General features: G+C 49.6%; 1 protein-coding gene across 4 annotated transcripts in view; it reads left to right on the plus strand.

Moving 5' to 3' along the window:
- Positions 1-27385, plus strand: part of EPN2 (epsin 2) — an 85058-nt gene that overhangs the window by 26029 nt on the left and 31644 nt on the right. For 3 of the 4 annotated variants that reach the window (XM_055305105.1, XM_055305106.1, XM_055305107.1), the window contains one exon: positions 10594-11358. In XM_055305105.1, the coding sequence (XP_055161080.1) occupies positions 10764-11358 (595 nt within the window). In that variant the 5' untranslated portion in view covers positions 10594-10763. Of the gene's footprint in view, positions 1-10593; positions 11359-13239; positions 13411-14287; positions 14291-27385 lie in introns of all 4 variants that reach the window. The other variant, XM_055305108.1, reaches the window with a different exon arrangement.

Genomic DNA, 27385 nt, shown 5'->3' on the forward strand with positions numbered 1-27385 from the left:
ATTCTATCACAACTACTAGTATTAGAGAATTAGCACATCTGAGACTTCTCTTGGAAAGGCCAGCCACAAAGGGGCAGAGCTGGAATGGGTGACCATGTTTAACAGGTTGTCTTTGTGGTCAGGAAAGAGGTGCTAGTGGACCTACCACCCTGGTAGACCATTAGCCACCCAGCACATTTTTCACCGAGAGGCTTCCATGGGCCTTCCTCTCCTGCTCTGGACGTTCTTCTTGAGTTGTCCTGAGAGATGTGCCAGGTAACAGCCTACAGCTGTACTCACCTTGGTCCTGCCGGGGAGAGGAAGCAGATATTTGGACACCAGTTATCTTTGCCATTGTCTCCCTAGGCACCCCCTCGCTGTAGCTGACAAGTGTAGAAGTAGAGGTGAAGGGGAGCTCATTTATCTGTCTCCGATCTCCCAGCTGGAAAGGCAAGGATGTAGATTCATGTGGTCGGGATAAGAAATTCTCGTTGTAGGGGGGATCCTCGAATGCTGGCCAGGGCTGGCCGGCTTTGCTCTTGAGCCCAGGCTGTCAGGGGCATTGAGTGGTCTCTGTGGCACTTATGCTGCCCATGAGTCCTGGGCTCTGGTGATTCTGCTATCATGTGAGCATCCACGAAGCTCCAGGCATGGCAGTTCCTGCCCATCTGCAGTTTATCAGTGGGTAGTCAGCAAGTGGAACAGGGCAGCTGTTTTGGCCTCCTGTGATAGTGAGCAAAAAGGGAAACAGGAACTAGGAGAATGGCCCCTCGGGTGTTCACTCTGGTGGTCTCTGAATAGACACAATCAGAGATAACTTGTAAAATTTGCTTACTGGTTGCCCCTGGGTTTACCCAGCGCTCACTGTGTGTCAGGCTCTGTTCCAGGCACAGAGGAGAGCAAAACAGGACCCTGCTTTCACAGAGGTCAGGGGGGCACAGGAGAGAAACAAGTGACAAAATGCACAGCAGAGAGCAGGGCTCTGCCGGGAATTGAAGCTGGTGATTGGACAGGGTGACTGGTGGTTCTGGGGAGGCGATATTTAAAGAGGGCTGTAAATGAGAAAGCTCGTCTGATGACGGTCATGGGAAGAATGCAGGCAGAAGAGGCAGCTGGTGGGCAGAGTGCATGGCAGGAGCTGGTTTGTGGCACATAGGTTTCTCTGAAGTGACAGTGAGCAGATTATCGCAGTAATGAGGAAAGTGTTTGGAGAAGAGGGTACAGCACACTGTGGCACAGAGTGAGTTAGCCTTCAGGTCTTATACCTTCCCCAGGGTAGCCCAGGGCCCAAGTTGAGGATAATTTGGCTTATCCTTTTGTTCCTTTTGCTGAGGTAAGACTGTCCTCTGGTCTCTGGGGCGCTGGCCTGACCCCCACCCCCCCAGCAGCCCTGGCTCCTGGGGGTGGGGAATGGGCCCAGCCTTGAGGGTCCATCCACACCAGCCGTCACTATCTGACATCTGTGGAAGTAACTCCTCAGCTCCCCACAGAAATCTGTTTCGTTCTTTCACAGCTGTGGCGAGGAGAGTCCAATATGCCCTCCTGGAACAGGAGGTTGAAGGGCAGAGGTGAGCAAACCAGTCATTTTCCTCCTGGCTTTGCTTTTATACTTAGAAGGGTGGAAATACCTGTACCTTTCCTGCAAGGCTCCTCTTGCCAAGTGTCTTGAGCTCCTTTTGAGAAAAATGTTAGGTCACCACTGTGCCTGAAACCAAGTCTGTGGGGTCCTGGCTGAAGGAACCCCTAGCTTACCCTCACTTTGCTTCAGCTCTCTCTCTTGCTGGCTCCTCAGGGGATGGCGACAGCCCAGGACTTAGTGCCATCACAGTGACCAGCCAGGGCTAAATTAAGCCTGAAATCATGGGAATTCTAAATTTTCCCATGCAGCTCTGCATTTTTTTTTTCAAATGTCTCAAGTTGGAAAATTGTACTGATCAAAGTGTAATCCATAGCTGGGCCTGCCCTATGTTGTGGGATGGGTTGTGTAGAGCCATCAGATGCCCCCATTCTGTGGTTCTCAGTCTCTGGGTGGCATTGCTGTCTGTTATTAGTGGGTATTTCTAGTAGCAGAATCACAGAGTGTTAGAAATAGAGACTCTCTAGCCGAGGGGTCACATACAAGCTGCCTTGCTGGGAGGAGGGAAGGGTTCTGTGGGCTACCCTTCGCACTTCTAAAGGCCCAAGGGAAGCCCTACTGTTTTGCTCACCATTGAGCCCCATAGACCAAGAGAAACATCTGCCACTAGGCTTGTAGCCAGAATTCTAGCCCTGCAGTCAGTGACCTGTTGTTGGGGCTGGTCAGAAGGTTAGGCTCCCCATGACACCATGGAGATGGCAGGGGACTGAGCTATTTATCAGAAAGAGGGTCTTGGGAATTGAAGGGTTTAAGAAGAGCATCTGTTCTACCCCATCATTTTAGAAGTGAGGAGCCAGGTCACTGGTTCGGTTGGTGCCTCAGAATGGTCACGGCTCTGGACCTAGATCCCCAGTTTCCTGTCTCCTGAATCTGTGCGTTGACAACACCACATTGTTTGCTTTTGGCATGATTTTTAAAGAATGCTGTCCGTGATTGGTCATTTGCAAAACTACTCTAAAGAACAGAAGAGAGAGATAAGGAGCAGTAAAGAATTCTTTTTTCCTTTATGGCATGTTTATGCATCGACTTGGTCCACCTATCAATGTGTTTGATCCTTGACCCTGCACGAGAGAGGAGGCACAGCTCCATACACCCTGTCTCCTGAATCAGGGAGTGAAACTAAGTGGCTGTGTCAGATGGCCAGCGTGCAGCCAGAATGACCAGAGCAGGTCTCCTGACCCTGGTTCACATGATATATATATGTATGTATATATACGTATATATGTGCATATATATGTGTGTGTATGTACATATACATATTTATATTTATTAAAATATTTTATTTCTTTATTTGAGAGAGAGAAAGTGTGTGTACAGGAGTGCACAAGTGTGGGGAGGGAGAGGGACAAGCTGACTCCATGCCGAGCACAGAGCCCGGAATGTGGGGCTTGATCCCAGGACCCTGAGATCACAACGTGAGCCAAAACCGAGTCAGATGCTCAACTGACTGAGCCACCCGGGGCCCCCCTGGTTCACATGATCTTTAAAAATGACCACATCTCAATACCTATGTAATCTGCACCCACAGGGTGTTGCTCTTCTCTGAGACTGTGTGCTTGGGGCCTGTTTTTAAGGAAAAATGAAATTCCTTGTGTGTGTTTTCAGTACTCCTGCTTTTGGAAAAATTAAGAACACATAAAGTTATAGGAGACTGTCTGACTTTTTCCAGTGACTGTCAGATCCTGGCAGAGGCTGCCCAGGAGGCTCTCTGTGGGAGGCCCTCCCTCCTGCCTTGGGGGAGGGCTGGCACTGCCCAGCATGGGGGACGGGGGCCCTTCAATTCCCCCTGGTGGCAGATAAACAGACATAGGCTTGGACAACTGCCCTGGGAAGACCTCCCTTAGAAGGGAGCAAGAGGAGGTGCATAAGCTATTTAGCCTGACCCGGTTTATCATCTGGAAGTCATGTCTAAAATGTTTGTTTTCCCTCAAAACCCTTTGAGTATACGAATGCAGCGGATTTTTGTTTTGTTTTGTTTTGTCTTTTTTAGTCCCATTTTTTGGATGGTGATATAAAATTTGATTGCTCTGTTCAGTTAAACGAAGAGAACATTTCTTTTTTTCTGGTGAATGTAAAGGATGTTTTTTTGTTTTGTTTTCTCCTTTTCATTTCTCCCCTCTGTGTGAGCATTGGTTATTAGGCTCTGAGTTATTGCTAGCTTGGTTGATGCAGAGTCATAATAGTCCTTTCTCTTTTTGGCTGAAATGATGACTGTGGAGAAGAATGTGGCACTGTCCATATTGTCCTAACTGGACCGTTGTCTTCTGGGAAGCTGGCTCCATTTGGTCATGTGAGTTGTGGTCTCAGCTACCCCCTGACTGAGCCTCCTTGTAATGGTCGTGGTACTCTTCTCCCCACTGAGAAGGTGGAGATGCTTCCTCATGCATGGATTGCATGCAGAGGAAAATTAAAGTCAACTAATCAAGGCTTGCACAGTGTTTCACAAACTTAGTGCTTGTGTGTGTCATATGGTGACACTGTGGCACTTCCTTCAAGATACTTAAGTCACCATGGGAGCTTGGTCAGATCCTCTCAGTGCTGCCTCCAGTTGCTGTGTGTATGGAATTTTGAATCATCTCCCCAGGAGCTTTCGATATATGGCTGAGAGTGAGCCCCACTGGTGCAACGCTGCAGGAAAGGTGGCAGTACCTCCTTCCCGCAGCCCTCCTTGTCATTTGCCTTAAGACATGTGAGGTACATGTGATGTCATAGGAGGCCGCCAGGCACAGATAGTTTGAGCTGTCATCTGCGGAGGTGATTTTCTGATCATTTCACTCAGTGACATTTACTGATCTTGACTGGACTGTCACAGCCAGTATCAGTTGACCCATGACTGGTTTTGGGGAGTAGGGAGAAACAGTTGTTGCTCTTCTCTCATAGCTGGTCTTGACCCTGATAATGGTCCCTGATCCCTGAAAAGCCACTGCCAAAACCTCCTTAAGGATGTGGGGAGACCACAATGGATGGGGGGAGTATCCTGCCTCTGTGTCCCAGAAGTACAGCGGCTGAGAGTCCTGCAGGCTCTGAGCTGGGACCCACCTGGGCTGCTCTGAATGCCCGAGAGGGCCTCTTATTTCTGTCCTGATGGAACTGTGGATTCGGAAAGAATTTCCCCACCCAGTTCCACAAACCCTTGGAGTGCGTTTTGATGGAATTCTTCTTGCCTCCAGGGACCCCACTCTAGCCTTGGAAGTTTTTGTTTGTTTAGTTTTGTCCTGTTGGCCTGTTTCATTCAGTGTAATTCCAGTCTCCAGTGTCTTTTGAATTCTGGTTGTATTTTCAAACATGCCAGAATTTTTCTTCCCCAGCTTGCCCCCTGTAAATGTGATGATCCAGCTCTCACTTTATGGGTCACCATCATAGGCCACTCTGAAAAGAGTGTTGGCCAGACCTTGGCCCAGGTGACAGGCCTCCCTGGGAAGGACGCAGCTTCTCGGTCAGCCTGAGCTCACAGGTCAGGTGTGACTGAGCAGAGTCTGGTTGGTATCCCTGCACTTCTCCGTGAGGCCCCGTTGGAGGCTCTGGTGAAGGGGGTCCTCGCTGTACATCTGGTTTTCGGCTGTGGCTGGCTTTCCTGCTCTCAGGGCGCTCATTGCACAGCGCACAGTGCTGTAGGTTATAGATGACCATGTGGGCTCCGGCTGCTGATTATGCAGGGAATGAATGACTTCAGGCACAAGTGGACATAGAGGTTCCAGCCGTGTTCTCTGTCACTCCTTCTCCTGCCCTTTGCTCTGTTTTCTCCAGCATCACTTTTAAACTTAGGGAAACCCAGGCCCTGTGGTGGCTTCTAACAGCTCAGACAGCCCAGCCTGGATCGTCCACCTGCCCCTGGTTGAGCCACCGTGGTGGGGGCCTGTGGTACTCGGATTGGTGGAGCCTGGACTGGGCCTGTTCCTGGCCATGTCCCCTGTGGAAGACCAGGGATCTTTCTCAGGAGGATATGGATGTTGCATAGGCAGAAACAGCAGGTTCCGTTTCCAGGACAGAAATGAAATATTCCTTTGGCTTAAAGAACCTTTTCTAGTATTGGAACCTGACTGTACAAAAATGAGTGTTCCCTTCCATACCGAATAGACAGGCTTTTGATGCAAAGTCTTCAGAGCTCCCGAGGGCCTTTTGGAAGGCCTGACAGAGATGTGCATTGCACATGGTGAGACTTCCCTAGGCCAGTTGAAATACTCAGCTTCTTTGCCTTTTTTTGGGTTTTATCAACTCAGTGAGGTTACTGGTGGTTATCACGTGAATCAGAAGCCTTGGTTCTTAATAAAATGAATGGTTAATACAGTTTCAAAACAGGCTGTTCAAGGCTGGGGCTAGAGTGGGGCTGGAGGTAAGGTGGGGGCCCCTGGTCATCCCATCCAGGAAAGTAAATGGACATCCTCTGGCTCCTGTGCAGAAAAATGCATTTGCTTTGAATAGAAATCCCAACTTGTCTCTATCCAGAAAATATTTAAAGTTGTAACAGAATTTTACAGATTTTATCTCTTATGTAATGAAATAGTTCTAAGTAATTCCTGATGATAGACCTCAATTTGTTTTATTTTTTAATTTTTACAGTTTTTTTTTTTTTAAAGATTTATTTATTTATTCATTCAGAGAGAGTGAAGAGAGGCAGAGACACAGGCAGAGGGAGAAGCAGGCTCCATGCAGGAAGCCCGATGTGGGACTCGATCCTGGGTCTCCAGGATCACACCCCAGGCTGCAGGCGGCGCTAAACCGCTGCGCCACGGGGGCTGCCCTAATTTTTACAGTTTTTAAAGTTTCTTTTTAGGGAGAGCACATGTGAGCAGCGAGTTGTGGGGGGAGAGAGAGACTCTCAAGCCGACTCCATGCCCAGTGCAGAGCCAGACATGGGGCTTGATCTCATGACCCTGAAATCATGACCTGGGCTGAAATCAAGAGTTGGACACTTAGCCAACTGAACCACCCAGGCGCCCCAATAGAACTCCCATTTCTGAAGGCATTTCTAGATACTGATGTTTTGATGGCATTTGTCCCCTGGGTTGTCAGTGTATAATTCATGAAAACAACCCCCCCCCCTTTTTTTTTGCCATCTTGGCTTAAACTTTAACAAAGTTTATTTTTCCCTCTTGTTTTGGCAGTCCCCAGCACCACCCCCCTTCCTCCCGCCTTCTCCATATCTGAGTGGAAGCTTCTTTCTTTCTTTTTTTTTTTTTTTTAAGATTTTATTTATTCATGAGAGACACACAGAGAGGCAGAGGGAGAAGCAGGCTCCATGCAGGGAGCCTGACGTGGGACTCGATCCTGGGTCTCCAGGATCACGCCCTGGACTGAAGGCGGCGCCCTGAATGGAAGCTTCTAATAAATGATGGGGTGTTTGTGAGCTGACCACAGCTTCCCAAGCTTGAGTGAAGAGCTCAGGCAGTAACACACGGTCCTCTGCTAGTTAGTTCAAGGCTCAGCAAGCTGGAAACGGAAGAAAACTGGCAGATTGAGAGGGAGAGTTTGGGAGGCTGAGCATGCACACCGTTCAAAAAAGCAATAACAAAACAAAACTTAGGTTCTGGAAATAGCACAGGGTGTATCCTTGAGAATGGAGAGTGTTCAGGCCTGGCTTTTGGGAGGGAGTGCCTGACAGATGTTTGCTGGGAGAAGAGATATTTAGGTGTTGACAGTCTGGTCCTGAGGTTGAGGGGGAGAAGGTTTAAAATGGGGAAGAGTGCGGTCTGAGGTCCCCATGGACAAGTATGATGGAACCACCCAGGTCCCTGTCTTGGAGCTGCCTGGGAGAGCCTCATGCACACACAGCCAGGGCTATGGTCCTGCGGCCCACTCATGTGTAGCTGGCTTCTCTCATGGCTGGAATTGGAGGTGTCAGTCTCCAAAGTCTCCGGTAAGGTGCGTCACCCAGATGGCCTTGAATATGGTTTTATGGAGGTGCCTTCGTGTCCTTTTCTCCTATCAGGAATTTCCTATCCCCTGATCTCCTCACCATGTACCTGTCCTGAAAGCCGCTCTTGTCTATAGCTTTAAGAAAATAGCAGGTAGCCATTCAAATGATAAAGGCTTTATATATTTTTCTGACTGTAAGAAATGTTTTATTAGCTTTTCTCTTTTTCTTAAGCCCTAAATAGTTGAAAGAGTCTGCTAACAGATGTCTTTGCAAGCTGAGCCTGTTAGAGAAAACCCCTGCCTTGGTTCCTAACCCTGGTTTTCTCAGTTCGGAACTCCTTTCCCAGAGGAGCTCTGGCCCTTGATCAGAAGAATTGATGTCTTTTCTTTGCCACCGAAGGCCTAGGAGGCTCAGTGGGTGCCCTGGCTGGTTGGGCCTCATGGCCTCTCCCTGACCTCTCCCTAGGAGGACACTGGGTCTCAGATGGCTGGACCAGAAGAAGGGCAACACAGCCTGGGGCATCGTTTCTCCCTCAGGAAATTATTTTGTTTTTTTTTTCAATATATTGCCAACTGTTTGAAGCTTTTTTACCAGGAAGACCATTTGCTGTGATGCTTAGTCAAAGCTGCTTCCTGACCTGTAGGAAGGTGGCTGAGGACCTCTTCAGCAGTGGATCTCAGCTCCTCCTGCTTCTCAGAGGGTGGGATGGTCATACCTGCCGTGCACCAGATGGAGTGACAAATGGAAGTGCCTGGTGATCCCTGGCACATCCTAGAGCCCCTGGGCATTAAGTACATCTGAATGTTACCGCTGTTTTTGATGAGTATTTGCACTTTAAGCTGGGAGATGCTCATTAAAAAATCAAAGTGTTCTTTTTGGCTTTTTAAGGCCCATCCCATCTCTGCCAGCAGTGAATATTGCTGTGAATGAAAAACCAAACTAAATCAAATGTGCAGTTCACCGGGAAAATTTTTATCCCTGGTCCTTTGACAGGCTTTAGAGGATTTATGAGAACTGGCCAGATCAGTGGAGAGGCAGAGCATGCCGGCCTTCTGCCGAAGCCCCATTCTGTGGCTTCAGGTGGAGACAGAATTCTTGGCATATTTGAGGCTGGATAGGAGGCCTTGTTAGCCATAGCAGATGTATTATTGTCACCAGGATGAAATTTTGAGCTGTCTCTTGTTTGTATGGTCATATGTGATAAGTGATCTTTGTGTTTCCTGTGGCTCCCCTCACCCCCAACTTTTTTGTTTACTTATTTATTTCTGTGGATGTTCCCACTGCCTGTCAGAGGCTTTAGATGAGGACGGAGGAGGCCATCCATTGTTTCTCTGGCAGAAGCAGCACCACAGCTCACAGCTCGATGGAGAGTAAGGGTCCTGCATGAGGAGGGAGGAAGTAGCAGGCTCCTGGCTGCATGGGCTGCTTTGGAGGAGGTGACCTTAGTCAGCAGACCTCGTGACTTGAGGTCCCCGAGCTCCCCATCTCTACCTTACTTGGAGGGTTTTCCTGAGCAGTAAGTAAAGTAGAGCCAGGCCCAAGGCTCCTTGACAGCCAGAAGAGCCCAGAATGAGCCCCGCAGGTGGTAGTGGGGGATAGGCAAGGGGAGGGTTCTGGCTTGTGTCCAGACCCCAGCTATGCTGCTCTATCTTGGGCAATCCCCGAGTCTTCTGGACCTCAGTTTCCTCATTTTATGGATGAAGAATAGTCTGCATTACCACTTCCTCCCACCCGTCAGGTCTTCTCAGCTTTGAAGACATACTCAGAGTTATTTCTGGCTGAAGCTCCTTCCCTTACCTGCCTTCGCAGCCTCCAACAGCCAGCTGCACCCTCAGGTGCCCTGTGCTCACTTCTATCCCCTGCCAGACTGTGGCCTTCCTGAGGACACGGATGCTGTTGTTCATCTGTTTTGTAAATTCATTCACCAGCATTTATATCTGTGTCGGGCATAGTGTTGGGTGCTCACTGGTGAACAAGAAAGACCAAACTCATGGGCCAGAGTCGACTGTCAAATGCAGACCCCGCTCGAGCTCAGTAAATGTTTCTTCTTTGGAGAGTGGGGATTTGTGTTTGTGGCATAGGGCTGGGAGGGCCTGTTAATGTGAAATCCTGGACCTCAGTTTTTCCCCTCTGTGAAGTGAGGGGAAGAGATAATTTCTACGGTTGTATTAGCTCAGGCCAGGTGCTGGAGACTTTGAAAGCTGGTGGAGGGCCTTGGCTGTGCTCTCTAAGAGTAGTTGGAAACCTTTATAAAAAGTCAGGAGAAAAGTGGTCACAGAAAATGCCCGGGGCAGGTAGAAGCACAGTGGACCAAAGCCAGGCGTTGAACGATTTTAAAGGCATAGACAGGCATTTTAGGGGCACCTGGCAGGCTCAGTTGGAAGAGCATGTGACTCTTGATCTGAGGGTTGTGAGTTCAAGCTACACGTTAGGTGTAGCGATTATTTATTTATTTTTAAAAATTTTATTTATTTATTCATGAGAGACAGAGAGAGGGGGTGGGGGGAGAGGGGCAGAGAGAAGCAGGCTCCATGCAGGGAGCCTGATGTGGGACTCCATCCTGAGACTCCAGGACCACGCCCTGGGCCAAAGACAGGCACTAAACCGCTGAGCCATCCAGGGATCCCCTGTAGTGATTACTTTAAAAGGGGGGCATAGATAGGCATTTTGGGGGTAAGATATACCTGAAATGAGAGGCTTTCTTGCTCCCACACATAATTTAAAATTTATCAGAACCAGCTTCCTCCAGTGTTAGGATTCTTCTGTCTCTGGCTTTTGCCATGTAGTGAAAATACAACCCACAGAAGAGCCATGCCAGTGGAAGTGTTTTGAAAATAGAACAACAGTTATGTTTACTTCTTGTCTGCCAAACACTTAACCTTGAGTTTAGATTTTATTCACTATTAACTTGTAATACTGATCTTGTCATAATTTTGAAAAGAAGATGGATCTCTTTCCTCCTAGAGAGGCTGGAGTGTGTGTACTCACCCTCCCCCCCCAACCCCACCAGACCTTGGTACCTGCCTTTTTTTTTTTTACAAAAAAGACTGAGCCAGAATCTGTTGTCTTGAAGGAGCTCATGCTACAGGGAATGTGTTTCTTTTATTCTTTCTTTCTCTAGGTCATGGCTTCTGGCTTCTTGGACCTGAGGCTCCGGTGGAGGAAATGACCGTCCGAGATCTTGTTCCATACCTGTTACAGAGACTGAACCTTCACAGGGCACGAACTTCCCTGGCATAGGAAAGTCTCTCTCTTTGAAGGACTTTTACCTTTGTCACAAAGACCATAAAAATGGCGACTTCCTCTATCAGACGGCAAATGAAAAACATTGTGAACAATTATTCAGAGGCTGAAATAAAAGTGCGAGAAGCCACGTCCAATGACCCGTGGGGCCCGTCCAGCTCTCTGATGACGGAGATCGCTGACCTGACCTACAACGTGGTGGCTTTCTCGGAGATCATGAGCATGGTGTGGAAGCGGCTCAACGACCACGGCAAGAACTGGCGGCATGTGTACAAGGCGCTGACGCTGCTGGACTACCTCATCAAGACAGGCTCCGAGCGGGTGGCCCAGCAGTGTCGGGAGAACATCTTTGCCATCCAGACCCTGAAGGACTTCCAGTACATCGACCGTGACGGCAAGGACCAGGGCATCAATGTGCGCGAGAAGTCAAAGCAGCTGGTAGCCCTCCTCAAGGATGAGGAGCGGCTGAAGGCCGAGAGGGCCCAGGCTCTCAAAACCAAAGAGCGCATGGCCCAGGTGGCCACCGGCATGAGCAGCAACCAGATCACCTTTGGCCGAGGCTCCAGCCAGCCCAACCTCTCCACCAGCTACTCAGAGCAGGAATATGGCAAGGCCGGGGGGTCACCGGCCTCCTACCATGGCTGTGAGTAGGGGAAGTGCTCCCCACCCCTTGCCAGAGTATTGTTGGTTACAGGCCCAGAAGTACTGGGCGACAGGCAGGGTGGGTGCCCTCGGGCTAAGCCAGAGCTCGCATCTTTCCTCTGTTCTCAGCTTTTGGCAGCCCAGACAACAATGCCAATGGTCTGCACCCAGTTACAGTTATGGGACTGGGGGTTGGTTTGGTCCCTTGGCTGCTCGGCTCAGGGATCTCAAGACCCTCTGCCACTCTGTGGTCTGATTCAGTACATCTGGGCAGGGCCAGCCATCCTGGAGTGGTTCTGCCGTGCCCCTCTTCCTGCTCAGAGAAGGGTTGGAGCCAAGCAATGGCCTGTTGCACAAACTGTGGGGAGTTGATGGTGTTTGGTAGGTGGAGGAAATGAACGTTCCTTTTTGATAATTTTGTTTCTTTAATCTCCTATTAAATGTCCCAGTGACTGGGCTGTGGGTCTCCTGACTGGCTCAGTGTTATTCTCCTTCAGCATCACAGGGCAGTGAGAAAGGATGTTTCTGTCTCAGTGAGAGAGGGAGAAGGCAGAGACCTCTGCAGGTGGTAGCATGAGTGGGACCTCCTCTTTCAACATGTGGACGACAGCTCCTAGTGATTTGCTTGCATGGCTGGGTCTGCACTGGGTGGGGCCACTCTTTTTCTCATTTGTGCATGTGGGCAGGGGCACACACAGCGGAAGCTGGGTCTTAGCCCCACACTCGGACGAGATTTCAGGGAAGGGAAGTGGAGTTCGGGGCCTGATGCCAGCTGGTCTCTGTGAGCCATGTTGGTGTCCTGGCCATTCACTAAAAGCGGGCCGGGGTAGGGTGCCTCTCAGCTTTCCCAAGATAGGTCGCCCTGGGGGCCTGTTGGGGTGGGGGAGGTGCAAATTGTATCTTCTGGCTGTAAAAACAAAAGTGCAGGCCCCCATACACTCTTTCTTTTTGGAATCAGTAACACTGTGTCAGCAGAACAGAACATTTTTTTCTTTTTAAAGGAAGTTGTCGCCCAGCAAACTCCTGTTGATCCTTATTTATTAGTCAGTGGCTCTGTTACTAGGCCACCTCCTGATGTTTCCTGCTCGCAGGCTTCAGTTTGACATCGTACTGCCACCAGCAGCATTTTGAGAAATGTGTCGATTGGGAGATTTGCATACCCAAGTCAGACTATCTGTCTCTAGGAATTCCAAATTATTATCAGGCTTGGACAAGTTAGCATTTTTCTTGACCCTGTTTCTAGTTACAGTTGTTTCCCTCTTAGTTGAACTGTTTAAGGGAAGGTTGCAATCTTCACGAAACTACCTGAAACAAAATGTGACCTGCATCTCCTTCTGGGTCAGGTTGCACCAAAAATTGAAGATTGCCCTGTGACAAGCGAAGTTGTTTATCTCATGCCGCCTCTCCATCCCCAGAAAAGGCCTGTTGTGGGTCGAGTTGGTCTCACACTGCCACGGCTGTCTCTTTGGGAAGTGGCTGTGTCTGTGCTGTTCAGTCACGGGAAGCAGCTCTGTGCTCCATGTGCCTTTTACCATCATTTTTCTCAAGAAGCCAGAGGATACAAAGCAAGGGCTGAAACAGCATCCCATTCATCGGTAGCTTGTGGGATGGTGCAGGTGCAGGAGCCTGGGGGTCTGGATCGGGCCCCAGTCACAGGTCCTCTGGGCCTTCTGCTGGGCTGGCTGCTGCTGCCACAGTCCCAGCTCTGACGTTTCTGGTTCCCTCAGACCTTGAGCTTGGGCTACATGTTCAGGGTTGGAATTGGTCAACACTGCCTCTGAGCATGTCGGCCTTTGGTCTCGGCCCACAGTCTGCCACTCCCACTCCCTCTAATGGCGTGTCTCTCTCTGTGTGTATGTGTGTGTGTGTCCCTGCCTGACAGCACCCGAGGCCTCGCTGTGTCCCCAGCACCGTGCAGGGGCTCCGCTGGGTCAGAGCGAGGAGCTGCAGCCGCTGAGCCAGCGCCACCCCTTCCTGCCGCACCTGGGGCTGGCCTCCCGCCCAAATGGTGACTGGTCCCAGCCCTGCCTCACTTGTGACCGCGCAGCCCGAGGTGGGACGGCGGTTTGCTTTCTCCTTCCTAGAAATGCTGGGCAGCTTGCTGGGGGTGTGCTTGTTGCGGCAGTACAGCCAACTCTCTCCCTGTCTCCTCCTGGGCCTCTCGGTGGACCCGAGAGGTGGACCCCCCAGCCTCCTGCGGACCCAGGGCCCCTTTCTTCCTTTCTCCTCAGGAGCTCCCCTCCAACCATCATATGTCATTTGTTAGAAGTTCTTCTGCCTTATGGGTAAGGTATGGGTAAGGTGATTGTCCATGCTTCCCCTGTGTCCCCATGCCCTGAAAAATTGGAGGGTGTGGTGGGGTCCGCTACTTGGCTTGAAGAGTCAGAAAGGTACAGTTTAAATCTGACAATGCCAGGCAGAGCCGAGGGCCTCGGGGGACAATCGTTGGAAGCCTTCGTCCTTGATGCAGTGATGATATGTGCCTTGATGAGGACAAAATGGGACTGTTCTTGCTTCTCAATTAACTGCCGTCCTTCCAGAAATCCCCATTACCGTGGTAAACAGAGAGTTAGCTGTACTGTCAATTCTAGGTCACACTGTTTGAAAGATACCTAATTCAATGGGCAACTAAAAGTGGGGCTTCTCTTTTGACTAATTAATAATGTATCCTGGTCAGAGTCTACAACTGTTGCAGGTTAAACTGGAAACAGATTTTTTTTTCCCTTTGGCCTACAAGAAAATGTTCTTAGTCTGATCTAACCCCCAAATGGGGCTCCCTCTATAGAGGTGGGGGAACTGTTTGTTCTCTTCTGCTCTTACTAAAAGGGGCACCAGCTAGGAGCCTTTGTGTGACTTCCCTGACAAGGTGGTCAGCCTTTATTCAGCCCTGGAAACAGTTACTGTTCATTCATGCCTCATTAATATTACAGCTTGTTTGACTTGGGTATTTGTGTGATCACTATATTTAGCTCTGGGATTTTTTCCTTTGTGCTCCTGTCTTCCCCTAACAATTTATACTGGATTTTGTGAGGAGGGCCAGCTTTTGCACTGCAAAGAATGCAAAAGGCTGAAAGCATGTTTTGAAGGATCATCTAGAGGCCCTTGAGTCACATGCTGTTTCTTCCACCAGATCTTTGGGGGCTGTTCTGGGCAGGTTTCCCTTGTCCCCCAGGACTCTCAGATCCCCCTTTGTTTTTCCCAGGTTCCATTCAGTAACTGGGAGGGTCAGTTTTGAATCTTGTGTTCACCTGGCTCTTCTGGTGGCAATTTGGCTTTCCTGGGACATTTGCATATTAACCTGCCTGAGCTGAACTGCATTCCCTCCCACCCTGGCCAGAACACACCCTGTGCCATCAGGCCAGTCTTGGTCCTGTCCGGTTCTTTCCACTTGGGTGCCTCCCTTGCACTCATACATCTGGCAAGTTGCTCCAGGTATAAAGCTCTCAGGGATTTCTCTTCTTCAGCTCTGGTAGAAATTAAGGAGCAAAACAAGTAGGTCATTTCTGACAATTTCTCCTGTCCCAGAAGAATTTTGGGACAAAATATTAACACGGTGTCACATTTCATCCTTGCACTCTTTAGCATGTGCATCGCTCTCCATAACTCATACCTTGCCCATCCTGGAGGCAGTGGGGGGCAGGGGGCAGGACCCTGGCCTGTGATGGCTTTTTGGTCTTCCTTGGCACATAAAAGATGTTCAGCGTAAGGTAAGTGCATGATATACTATTGTCAGCTGATTTAGTTTGGACATACCGGCCCAGGATGCAGCAGTGGAGGAGTCACACTGACACCTGCTGTTTAGGGACTGGTCTTGTGAAATGCAGGCCTGGGGTAGGGGAGATGCAGGAACACACTTAGGACCTCAGGCCCTGCGGGGGTGGCCTGGTGGGCGCGGGGGAGGGGAGGCAGACTGCCCAGAGGCTTCATGGCCTAGCAGGCACTGTGGGTAGGCTCCTTATGCCTGGGCTGCTGCTCTGACCCACAGTAATCATGTTGATGTTTGAGGGCACCTTCTTTTCATGTACCATGTCCATTGATCCTCCCTGCACCTCCTCCCGCCCTTTCACCTCCCACATGCATCTGTAGATCTGACCTTGGAAACCTCTCAGATTCTGTCTTTCATCTCTAGTTCCATGGCCTCAATTCAGTGTCTGCTTTCTGGTTGGTTTCCTGCTGTTAGCCTCCCCCATTTGTGTCCACCTTCCACCTTGACAAATGATACGCTGACTCTGGGTCTTGGAGAACTCTTCTAAATTGCAGGGATCTCCCAGTGTCCACTCCGGAGCCTTTGACATGGGAGACAGCTCCCCTGACGGCCCTGGGCTGCCTTGTTAGCTTAGCTGTGCTGGTGTGTGCCTGGAGGATGGCTCCCAGGCCCTCTCTGTGAAGCCTGCCCCGGTTGCACTCTGGCACCCGTGTTCCCTTGTTCACTCAGCCAGGGTGTGTAGAGCTCATGTTGTGTGCCAAAGCACAGAGCCATCTGCCCCTGCTCACAGGAAGAGAGACAGTAAACCTAAGGCATGATCTGCATGTTGCAGGATGAGTGCTCTGGAAAAGAGACAAAAACCAAACGACCCAGCCGAGCATGAGGAGTAGGGAGGGTGGTCTACGGTGTGAAGGAGGGTATCAGGATAAGCCTTATTGAGAAAGTGATGTTGGAGCAAAGGTCATAGGTGAATGAGGAGTATGCTGTGTGAAGGTTTACAAGAGCATTCAAGGCAGAGGGTGGGAGCAGCAGTACAAAGTCCCTGAGGTGGAGGGTGTTTAGGTGCATTTGCAGACCAGGAGGGCAGCTGGTGCGGCTAAAGCTGAGAAAAGCAGAATGGCAGGTGAGGTCAGGGCAGGGGAAAGGTGGAAAGCAGCTTCTTAAACTGTCTCTGGCAGGGAGTAGTTGTTTCCATTTTTGATAGTCTCAAACCGATACTTTTGTATCAGTGTTTAGACGTGTTAGCAACGTGAGATTGCTCTAAAGGTTTCTACCTGCTTTCTCTCCTCACTGTGCTTTTCCCTCTGGCTCTGTACTGGGTGGGGAAGCCACTACTCCTATCCAGGGCAGAGGAAGGGGGATGGCACAAGGTGGACCTGACGGGGCTGTGGAGGTCTGGGGATATCATTAAGGGGAGCCAGCAAGCTTGCTGCAGGACTGGACAGGGGTGAGGGAGGAGTTGAGGACTGCCCACTAAGCAACTGGGAGATGGGTGGTTGTGAGTGGAGTAGTTTGGTGCAGAGGTGGGGTTATGTACTGGACATGTCAGGATGTCTGCTAGACACGCAGGTGGAGGGATGGAGAAGGTCTGAGAAGTTTAGGACTTGGAGAATTCTGGGCTGGAGAGGCCTTAAGCTCTTTGGCCTTATTCACCTGGCATTCATGTTTTCTTCACATTTTTGTAATCCCTGGTGCCCTGGCTGCCCTTCCCACCCAAGGCTGGGCCCTGGGCTTGCCTCTGTTGGCTGCTGACATGATTTTGACATTAGCTGGTGTTCAGGATTGCTATGTGCAGGGAAAGCTAAGGCCTTTCAGGGTGAGAGGTTGGGGTTTACCAGCGATCACACAGATAGGGCAGCTGGCCAGAGTGGAGCAGGATGTGAGCCTGTTACCCAGGCCATCATCCTGCCCTCAACTCTGTCCACCCTCTTACATTCTACAGGGCTGGTCATGACATCCAGCAGGCTGTGGAGAGATTGCAGGTCTTGGGGTTGTGGGAACCCACCTCAAAGTGGCACAGGGGGTTGCAAAAATCCACCTATGAGTCCAGGTGGAGACCTGAATATGAGATTGCCACTGTCCTCTGACATGCACGCTCCAAAGTCGGGAATGGATCTCCCATGCCCCTCATCTCTCCTGGGTTGGCCTCCCTGGATGGAGGCTGGTGAGGGAAGGAAGGAGCACCCAGTCCGTCAGCCTCCAGAGCCAGAGCCACGCTTGCCTTGCTGCAGCATGAGCATATCCTGTGTTGTTTGGTACCTTGGATTTCTGGGTGGGAGGCCAACTGCCAGTATTCCTGTTCTTAGAAAATGAAAAGAAAAAGGAACCAGGAAGACAGAGAATAGAAATGCTCTTTGCCCTCTGATTCCCTCAGATAAATCAGAACCAACCTGAAATCCCAGCACCAAAGTGGGCAGTGGTGCACTTTGTGTAAGTACTGCTGCCACCTGCGGCCAGGCATGGCGCTGTCCTGGCGGATCCGCTGTCTTGGTGACACCCTTGGCCCTTTGGTTGATGTGGAGCAGCCACCTGTGGTGTGGCTCAGCTCTGCTCCCAGGAGAGTGTCAGTGCTTCCTCAGACCAGCCCTTCTTTTGGGCTGGGAGCTCCTCACACAGGGCTGCACCCCCTCATACTGTGGACAGTGATTCACCAAATGATTACTAGAGATTACAGGCATTTTGTTTATTTGCCCTCCTTCACTCCAAAAAGGATTGGAGTTGGCTTACAAAACGTAAGCAATACCAGAGGATTAAATATATACAAGGAATTGGGGCAAAAGGAAAATAAAGGTGAGAAAATAAGCTAAGGCCAGAATCCCATATGAGTGCCAGAGATGGATCCAGACTTGGCTTTGACTTTCCCAGCCACCAGCACCAAAGAATAATTCTTCTTGAGTTGCTGAGCAAGAGTCTAAGATCCAGATGAGATCCAGGAAGGCCAGGCACTCCCTGTCCGGGGGAGTGGGCCGCAGGGCCTGAGAGCAGCTTGCAAGCCTTCAAGGGGAGCCCCGGGTCTTGATTGTATCCCCACAGCAGGGCTGCCTGAGCCAGCCCTGAGCCCCACTCTGCTGGCCTGGCATGAGTCCAAGGGAGCTCATGGTTTCTCAGGGAGGGGGGGGTGGGGTGGGGTGGGATTGCGGGGGGACGGTATAGCTTTCTCCCTCTGCAGGTGCTCAGCCATTCTTAAGCCCATTAGGGAGGGTCTGAAAGCTGCCATGTGCACTGTTGAACATGTGTCTTTGAGAAGGCCTTCCCAGAACTCTCCAGGGAAGCTGGTTCTCCACAGCAGGGAATTTCGGGAGTAAGCCGGAGTCACCGTGGCCCCAGCCCTGCCAGGCAGTCTATGGGAGTGGAGCTGGAGCATGTAAACACATGTACACGCACAAGAGGACATCTTAATATGGATTAGGCATCGGAGAAAGGGAATGCTACATAGGTCTTTTTTTGAGAACTTGAGGATGTGGGAATATATAAGAACAATATATTACTGTTAAAAAAAAAAAAAATCAAACACAGCCAGCATGTCCATCGGAAGCCTTCCTGAGGTGTGGCCTTGGAGGGAGCCTGGATCAACTGAGGCCTCCTGAGAGTGTGGGAGGTGCAGGGCTAAGTGACACTGCCCAGGAATGGAGTGGGGGGGACCATCCCAGGGCTGAGAGGTGGTTGGTGGCTGACAGCCAGGTAATTCCCCAGTTTCAGGAAAGGCCAGGGACAGCTGCCTGGTGAAGAAGGTTCCCAGCCCTCAGGGGCCTTTCACCCGGTGGCAGATTGTTCTTCAAGTGAGATGGAGATGGAGTAGGACTCTGATGGGAGATGGAATTCATTTGACTTCTTTTTTTGCTGGGGTAAATGTGTTCTGTAAGTCAGGGGACCCCTGCATTGCAGGCAGGCAGCCAGGCTGGCAGCCCCAGGCAGAGGCGGATGCCAGGCTGTCAGCATTAGCTTACTCTGGAGTTAATCTCTTCAAGTGAAGATAGAATCACAGAGGAAGCTGCTCGGTAATGCCAGTAGACCCACGGAGGCGGCGGTGTTACTGACACCTCTGTCTGAGCATCAAACACTAAAGATGCTTATTCTCACCACAAGGGCTGAGTCCTGAGTGGGGTCTGAAGGTGCCAGGTGAGGCTGCCGCTCAGGTCGCAGTTGCTAGTGGTAGCCAGAAGGCATACTCCTCACCCCTCTTCTGTCTTCCCCTGTGACTGGTCCATCTACTGCTCCCAGTTGCCTGTGGAGGCAGGGGAGGCACGTTCTTAAGGACATGGAGATGAACTTACCCAAATCCACTCTGTCAGAAGTAGTAAAGCTGGAATTTGAACCCAGATTTTCCAGAACTCTGGTGTGCCTACTTTCCAACCAAAAAAGTGGTATTTAAATTGTTCTACAAAATAGATGAATATACATTGTACACCTATTGCAATTTTAAGATTGTATGGCCCATCTCATGGAATGCTTTTTTCTTTTATGGTTTTTAAAACCAGGGAAACCTATTTAAAGTGTTATGTAATGGGGAGCCAGATTTTTTGTAAAGATTTTATTTATTCATGAGAAACAGAGAGACAGAGAGGTAGAGACAGAGGCAGAGGGAGGAGCAGGCTCCATCCAGGGAGCCTGATGTGGGACTTGATCCTAGGTTTCTAGGATCATGCCCTGGGCCAAAGGCAGCACTAAACCGCTGAGCTACCCAGGCTGCCTAGGAGCCAGATTTTAAGGAGCTCCTGTGATTGTCCAAGAGTATAAGATGGAAACAGTTATCCAAATTGCTGATTGGGAATTAGTAGTGAAGGGTCAATTTTGACTTATGCCATAGAAAGTTGAATTATGAATATGATATTTGTATCTGGCCATTTGTCATTAGAGCAACCTTTGTAGTATAGGTAAACAGAATGTTGTTTTTAAGCTCTCAGTGGAGTATGAAACAGGGAAAAGAAGGTTTAAGTCAGAATGGACGACATTCACACAGCTGTGACAGTGCCTGAGGTCATGGCTGCCCAGTGACTAGTTTCAAATATTCAACTTCAAGGGGGAATTTAAAAATTATCTAAATAAAAATAAGAAGGAAGGTCTCAGATAGGTTTATTTTCCCATATAAAGAGAAATCAAACTGTAATGTCTATAGATCATGTTGCTCTCTTTTGTCTTCACAGTATTTTTTACTATCCAAAATTATCATTCACTTTATTTTCTGCATCCCTGCACATTCTAGACCACACTCCCAAGAGCGAGAGCCTTGTCTGTGCTCAGTGCACACAGGGCCTGACCCAGGAGACATGTTCAGTAAACGTTTACTGAATGAACAGTACTTACTAACGGTACTTACTAAACACTAAATAAACCCTAACAACACCTTCTCCTCTTCTTTTCCTTCCTTCCTTCCTTGTTTCTTTTTCTTCTTCTTTTTTTAAGTGGGCTTTTCCAGAAATAAACACTTTACCTATTTGTGCAGTTTCTTGATGCTTTGAGTTCAGCAACAGTATAATTCATAGACACCAATTTTTGTTCAGTAATAAAATGCTATTCCTCATTTTGCCAGCTGCCTCTTTTTTCCCAGAGCCACTTGCCCTTGAGCTGCCTGCCTAAGAGCTTTGAAATGTCCCAAAATGTCCCAGAGCCCAAACCACACATCTGACCAGTGAAGTCAGAGCCCCTGGGATGGGCCCAGGCTTCACAGTGAGCGGAAGTTTCTGGTGATTGTGGTGTGTGCCTGCAGTAGGCACTGCTTCTCCAGCGGTCTATTCTGTGTCAGCTTTCGTTGAGCAGAGGCCTTCTGTTCCTCCCCTCTCTCCAACTGTTGGGCAGTAGCAGTGCCCTTTCAGAAAGTTGCAGTCAGCAGGCAATACTTGGACTTTCAGCAGCTTGAAATTGATGTTGTCAATTGAATTAGTCTCCTCCTGCTGACTGCCAGCAGAAAGCTTAGTCCAGCTGTGGGGAATAACCAGTGTCCTTCTGACCAGCTCACTCGGTGGCCCGCTTCTCCACTGCTAACTGATAAGCACCGTGTGGATGTGAAAAGAAACCTCTGGATTTTGCATTAGAAAAGTACTGTGTCCATTCATGTTAGTGTACCAAGTGCAAAAAGAAGACACATATTCTATAATCTTACTATGCAATGACAACTGTCCTTCACATGTGGGTGTATTTCCTTTTGGACTTTTTTCTACCCATTTTTTTTTTTACAGGATTGCATACTCATTAATGCAACTCCGCATCCCTGCTTTTTGTCTCATAACACTGTAACAGAAGCATTGTCTCTCTTCCTCCACCACTCTGTAAACATTGTAACAGCTGCACCCAGCATTCCACTGGGTGGAGCTTCCTAGTTCATCCTGGCCTGGTGCTGGACCAGCATTTTCTCCTCTTGCTCACACCAAACAGCTCATCCAATTTCAATGCCAGGGTCCTGCTACCTGAACTGTGAGCGTGGGAGGTTTAGAGTTCCTGGTTGTGTGGTTTTGCTATGGCCATCTTTCTGAGGGCAAAGCTTGGTAATCTGGAAAGGAATCGAAGGCCAGATCAAGACGGACATCTCTTTTTTTTAATTTTTTTTTTATTTATTTATGATAGTCACACACAGAGAGAGAGAGAGGCAGAGACACAGGCAGAGGGAGAAGCAGGTTCCATGCACCAGGAGCCCGAAGTGGGATTCGATCCCCGGTCTCCAGGATTGCGCCCTGGGCCAAAGGCAGGTGTCAAACCACTGCGCCACCCAGGGAATCCCCAAGACGGACATCTCAAAGGGCAGCTATACTGACAGATCTGGATCACAGGTCTGAATAGTGTTCCATGAAAACAACAAATTTAATATTTTGTATAATGTAGATAATAGAACAAGATAACAAGTGTCATTTATAACTACATGATATTTGCAAAGCACATCTTTCAAAACATTAAGTTTTCTCACTTGCTCATTTCATAAATCTGTGTGGCCAGAGGCAGCACTGAGTAGCCAGGGTCTCATAGTAGCTGCCAAGGTGCCCTTGGTGGACTTCCAGTTTAGGAAAGGCAGAGACGTCGACAGTGCACCAGGTGTGGTGGCGGGGGAGGGGGAGAGGTGAGGTGGGGGAAGGGTGGCAGGTGATTCAGAGCTTCTGGCCATCTAGCTGTTCTAACTCTGCACATAGTGTGACAGGAACAAGCTAGCCAAGGGCCTGGGCAATTGCCCCAAGTCATAGAGATCCCTGTATGGTGGTGGCAACAGAGGTTGCCCTTTAGCTGACTCCTTACTTGGGATTCCCGCGAGAAATAATACAGTGATGCAGTCTGATCTTTGCACCTATCTTTCTGTGTGCACATTCTGTGTTGCTACACAGCCTTAGTTTTACATGTTAAGCCTCAGGTAGATGACTTAACTTTGGCAAGTTTCCATCTTTTAATTGGTAAACTAGGGATAAGGGTACTCCTGGAGTATTGTGTAAATTCCATGTGCCACATTCCAGTGTGTGCAGGCTGTGCACATACTGCTTTGCACAAAGGAAATGCTCCACAAATGGACCATTTATTATCATCGTTAATGATTAGAAATGTTTTCAGATTCTCACCAGTGTAAATAATGGTGGTAAATTTTGTGCCACCCCTGGTATCATTTGCAGTGCCCCCAGCTGTGGATGACGGAGCTCAGTTGATAGCCACGGAACCCAAGATGAGCACTATAATTTTTTTAAGATCATCACTATTTTTTTAAGATTTATGTATTTTAGAGAGTATGCACACGCCTACATGTGAAGGGAGGGGCAGAGAGGATCTCAAGCAGGCTCCCTCCTGAGCGCAGAGCCGGACATTGGGGTCCATCCCACAATCCTGAGATCACGACCTGATCTGAAATCAAGAGTCGGACGCTTAACCAACTGTGCCACCCACGCACCCCAGATCATCACTAATTTCATAGATGGAAGTTACTATCCAAGTACTCCTATTAAAAGAGAGGAATTCGATCTTTGTTGATGTTCACACCTGCTTACAAGTTTGGGTGCCAGTGTTCATTCATGTCCACTGGGACTAGACGAGCTTCTGAGCCCCCCCGCCCCCCCACAGTGCTCTTCCTGGAAAAGAAAGGGACGACGGGGGACCCCTGGGAAAACAGTAATGAGGAAGGGTTGCTTCATGGGGTGGACAAACCCTCACTACTCCCCCACCTCACAAGCTGGTGATCTGCTAACGGAGAGCATTTAACCTGTAGCCCAAGGAGAACAGCACAAACTTGCTCTTTTATTTCAGACGGGATGGGCTTTGAATCATGCAGACAAATAAAAGAGCTACCTTTTGTCTCTGTTCCACCCTCCCCCATCTTAGTCTCCAGCCCAGCCTGGGCCTGGGAGGAATGTGGCCATTGTTCTGGGTCTGCCTCCTTCCTCCCTGGATTTCTGCTTCCTCCTCTGAACTGAGGTTGGCAGCACCACCATCTCAGTGTGGTGGTAAGGGGTATATGAAGTGCACCCGAGCAGGTTACAGCCATTGATAATAGTTATTGGAAACTAAACTTGAAAATGAGCCAACAGGTGTTTGAACTCTTGCTCTGTGCCTGTAACGAACCCGACGTGGCCTCTGCCTATGTTGAACCTTGTCAGGCCAGGGAGATAGCGGACTGCAAACAGGTCAGCAGTATAGAATGCCCGAGTATTGATTCCAGAGGGGCAGATGAAGCCCACAGGGTGCCCTGCTCTAGGTGGCAAGAATTGAGCCAGCAAGAACCGAGCATCCTAATGGCTCGATCTGGGAAGATGTGCTTGAGAAGGTGAGATTGGAGTGGACACTTTGGATGAGGAGTATCTCTTTCCCATTCGAGGAACAGCAGGAGGGGGACAGGCAGGAAGGAACTAGAGGATTCTAGTAACTGAGCGGAGGCTGGCAATCTGGGGTGCCTGGGAAGAGCATGGATTCGTGAGCAGCCTTGGAGAGTAGAGTCAGTCCTGGAGCTGGGGGTTGGCGGTTCCTTTCCTTGTGTCGAAGATGCCCATGTCAGAGTGTGCAGGGAGGTAGGGGGAAGACCTTGAGATTGTACTGAGAGAGGCTTTGACCAGGCAGCTTAGAACAACAGAAACAGATGGTCTTACCCACCTAGAGGCCAAAGGTCCGAGATCAAAGTGTCGCCAGGCCCGCACTCCCTTTGAAACCTGTATGGGAGAATTCTTACTTGCCTTCTCCTTGCTTCTGTTGGCCATCCTTGGAGTTCCTTGGCCTAGCAGGTGCAGCAATCCAGTCCCTAACTCCCACCGCATCATATGGGGCCTCCGCTCTTGTGTCAGTACCTGTGGCTCTTCTCCTGGTAAGGGCACCAGCCATATTGGGTTTAGGGCCCACCCTGCTTTGATATGACCTCATCTTAGTTAATTACCTCTGCAGTGACCCTATTTCCAAATAAGGTCATGTTCTGAGGTACCAGTGGTTAGGACTTCACTGGGATTCTTGAGGGACCCAGCTCTGCCCAGAGCACCCTGGGAGAAGGTGGCAGTCTGAGTGCTGAGTCTGCACCTTGTGGCCACATCCTACACCAAGCTCAGCTTTGGTTGTGAGGTGTCGGCCAGGCTAGGCAAGGCCACAGATACTCTCCTGTGGCATCAGGCTGGATGGTCTGGGAGCCTTTTCAAGTATAATAGAATCTCAGTTATAGGTGTCCTGAATCCAGCTGCTGCTCACATCCTGCAAAGCTCCCATCCTGGCCCATGCTCCCTCTCTTGCTCCCTGGGACCAGTCAGATTGTATCATTGCTCTGGTTAGACCCACACCCACCAAAGCCCCTCCACAGGCTCCGAGAGCCACCATGGCTCTTCCATCATGGCACTTTGGGCACCCTTGGCCTTTACCAGCCTCATATCCTCTGCCCTTAACCCCAAGTGAACCTCCCACCTACTTTCTGCCTGGCCTCCTTCCCCGACCCAGGCCTTTGCTGCAGTAGCTCAGAACAACCTACCCTGACCTCTGAACACAGAGAGCAAGCTCTCCCCTGCTCTGGGACTCTCCCTCCCCCTGCTTGCTTTATTCTCGTATTTTCTCTCCTTACCAGTACACAAGCTCCAAGAGAACAGGGCATGGTGTATGTTGAGTGTTAGGACTTCAAGTCTCAGAGTACCTTTGATCCCTTTGGCCCTAAGACTTGGCTTTTGAATTCTGCTATCCGTTAACAAGTCATTAGGCCTCTCTGGGCCCTAGTTTACCTCCTCTGTGAAAAGGGTGATAATAAAGAACTAGTCCTTAAGAGTCAGACTTTGTCTCTCACTGGCTGCGTGACCTTGGGCAAATCATTTCACCTCTGAGCCCTTGGTCTGTAAGTTAGGCTGAGGGTTCATTGAGCCACTGATGAGAGTTGTAGAAGTATCCTATGCCAGGTGCTGGTCTCAAGTGCTTTTCAAAGATTAGCTCATTGAACTCTCACCAACCCTAGGAGGCAGGTACTCTGTCTGCATTTTGCAAATGAGAAAACTGAAGCTCGGAGGATTGCCTGCCTAGGCCAAGGTCACGTGTTGAGAAGTGGCAGTCCGGATTCTAGTGCAGGCATTCAGCCCCACTCTCCACGCTGGACTCTGTCTCCTGTGGAAAAAGCTCAGCCCAGGACAGGCCACAGCAAGGAAACACAGCACACACATGGCAGGGACAGACGTGCTTCCCCATGGGTGAATGTCAGAAAAGTGCGCCCACGCAGATCCACACAGAGTAGGCAGTAAACGTTTTTCTGCATAGAATCACAAGAAAATGTCAACAGCTGTTTCCTTTGGGAAGAGGAATAGGGGCAGGATGAGAGGTGTGGCTCCCACTTCCTTTTAGGCTGAAGTGTTTAAAAATAAGTTACGGGCATCATCACGTTCTGCCTGTAAATAGTATGTGTCTCTTCCTGAAGGGTGAGTGACAATGCCTTTAGCACGCCTAGCAAAACCCACAGTACCAATATCATCCAATACCCAGTCCGTAGTCAAATCTTGTCAGTTGTCCCCAAAGTGTGTTGCAGCTGATGTGTCTAAACTGAGACCACCCGAGGACCACATGTTGCTCTGACCATCCTGTCCCTTTGGTCTGTCTACAGTAGATTATCTTTTTCTCATGACCTTAATATACTAAGAGACTGGGCCAGTTGTCCCATAGAGTGTCTCTTGGTCTTGGTTTGTCCACTGCATTGTGTGGTGTTTGGCTCAGTCCTCAACCTATAGTTCTGTGAACCAGGAATTAATTCAGAGTCCAGATTAGAATCAAATCAGAGAATTTTGCCCGAAACTCTCTTGGGAGGTGGGTCATGTGTCACATGTCATGTGAGAGGTAGAGGGTGGCCACAGCATGGTGGGCTATGGTTTATCCCTCTGTTATGAGGGATACACACACACACACCCCTACCCCTCTTTGGTCTGAGAGTGATTTGACTGTGGTGCACTTCTCATCTTGTACCTTTTTGGCTTTCCCGTTTGTATTTTTTTCTTTTAATGTTAACCTGAAATGATCTGAACTTATTTTCTCATAATTTGCCTCGTTTGACTAAAAGCAATCTTTCCTGCTCCTCCCTGTGAGGAGGTGGAGGATGGTCTGTGGGAGCAGGGTTAGAAGCCTCAGCTTGGGCCAGGCTACTGGGTGGGGGTGGCCGAGGTTTTATTGCTGACTCAGGAAGTGGCCTGTGGAGCCACAGGAAGATGTCACCACATTGAGAAAGATCCAGTAAGCACTTCATTGCATTTCAGTAATGAGGAAGGAACTTAGCTGGCCGGGAGCTGGTCACTGGAGGGCGGAAGCTGGCCCTGGGCTTGGTATCCGCTCCCTGGCTCCTCCCTCCAAGGACCATGGCCCCAGTCCTGTTCTCACAGAGGCCTGGGGAGGGCCAAGGTACAAGGAGGATACCTATTTACGGCTTCTGTGTGAGGGGAAGAGTGGGAGCGCCAGACAGCTCCAGCCCCTGGGTAGTCTGGTGGTCATGGGGTGCAACAGGGAGCAGTGACCTGGGGCAAGGTGTATTTCTGTGGGGGAGCCAGCTGAGTGTTGGGTGCTCCTGATGCCTCCCACAGATGCCATTTCACAGATGTGGTTACAAAAGCCTGGGTAGATCAGGCCATTTGTACTAGGAGTGCATTTACTGCCAGTAAGTGGCAGGGACAAGATTTGAAACTCAGCACCCCTGTCAGCTAACAGACCCAGGATTATAGATGGTGGCAGCAGTGTTTAAGATCCAGATGGAAAAAAAAAAAAGAAAAAAAGAAAAAGGAAAAAAAAAAAAAAGATCCAGATGGAATCTTCTTGGGCTTCCAAGGCCTGTGACCTTCCATTCTTTCTAAATTGTCAGCTGTGCCATGTGTGCCCGGCATCAGCCAGGAAACATGTGGAGACCAGGAGCTCATCTTGTGTGGGGCTCACA

The sequence above is a fragment of the Nyctereutes procyonoides genome, unplaced genomic scaffold (assembly GCF_905146905.1).
Source record: "Nyctereutes procyonoides isolate TBG_1078 unplaced genomic scaffold, NYPRO_anot_genome, whole genome shotgun sequence".
Taxonomy (NCBI): domain Eukaryota; kingdom Metazoa; phylum Chordata; class Mammalia; order Carnivora; family Canidae; genus Nyctereutes; species Nyctereutes procyonoides.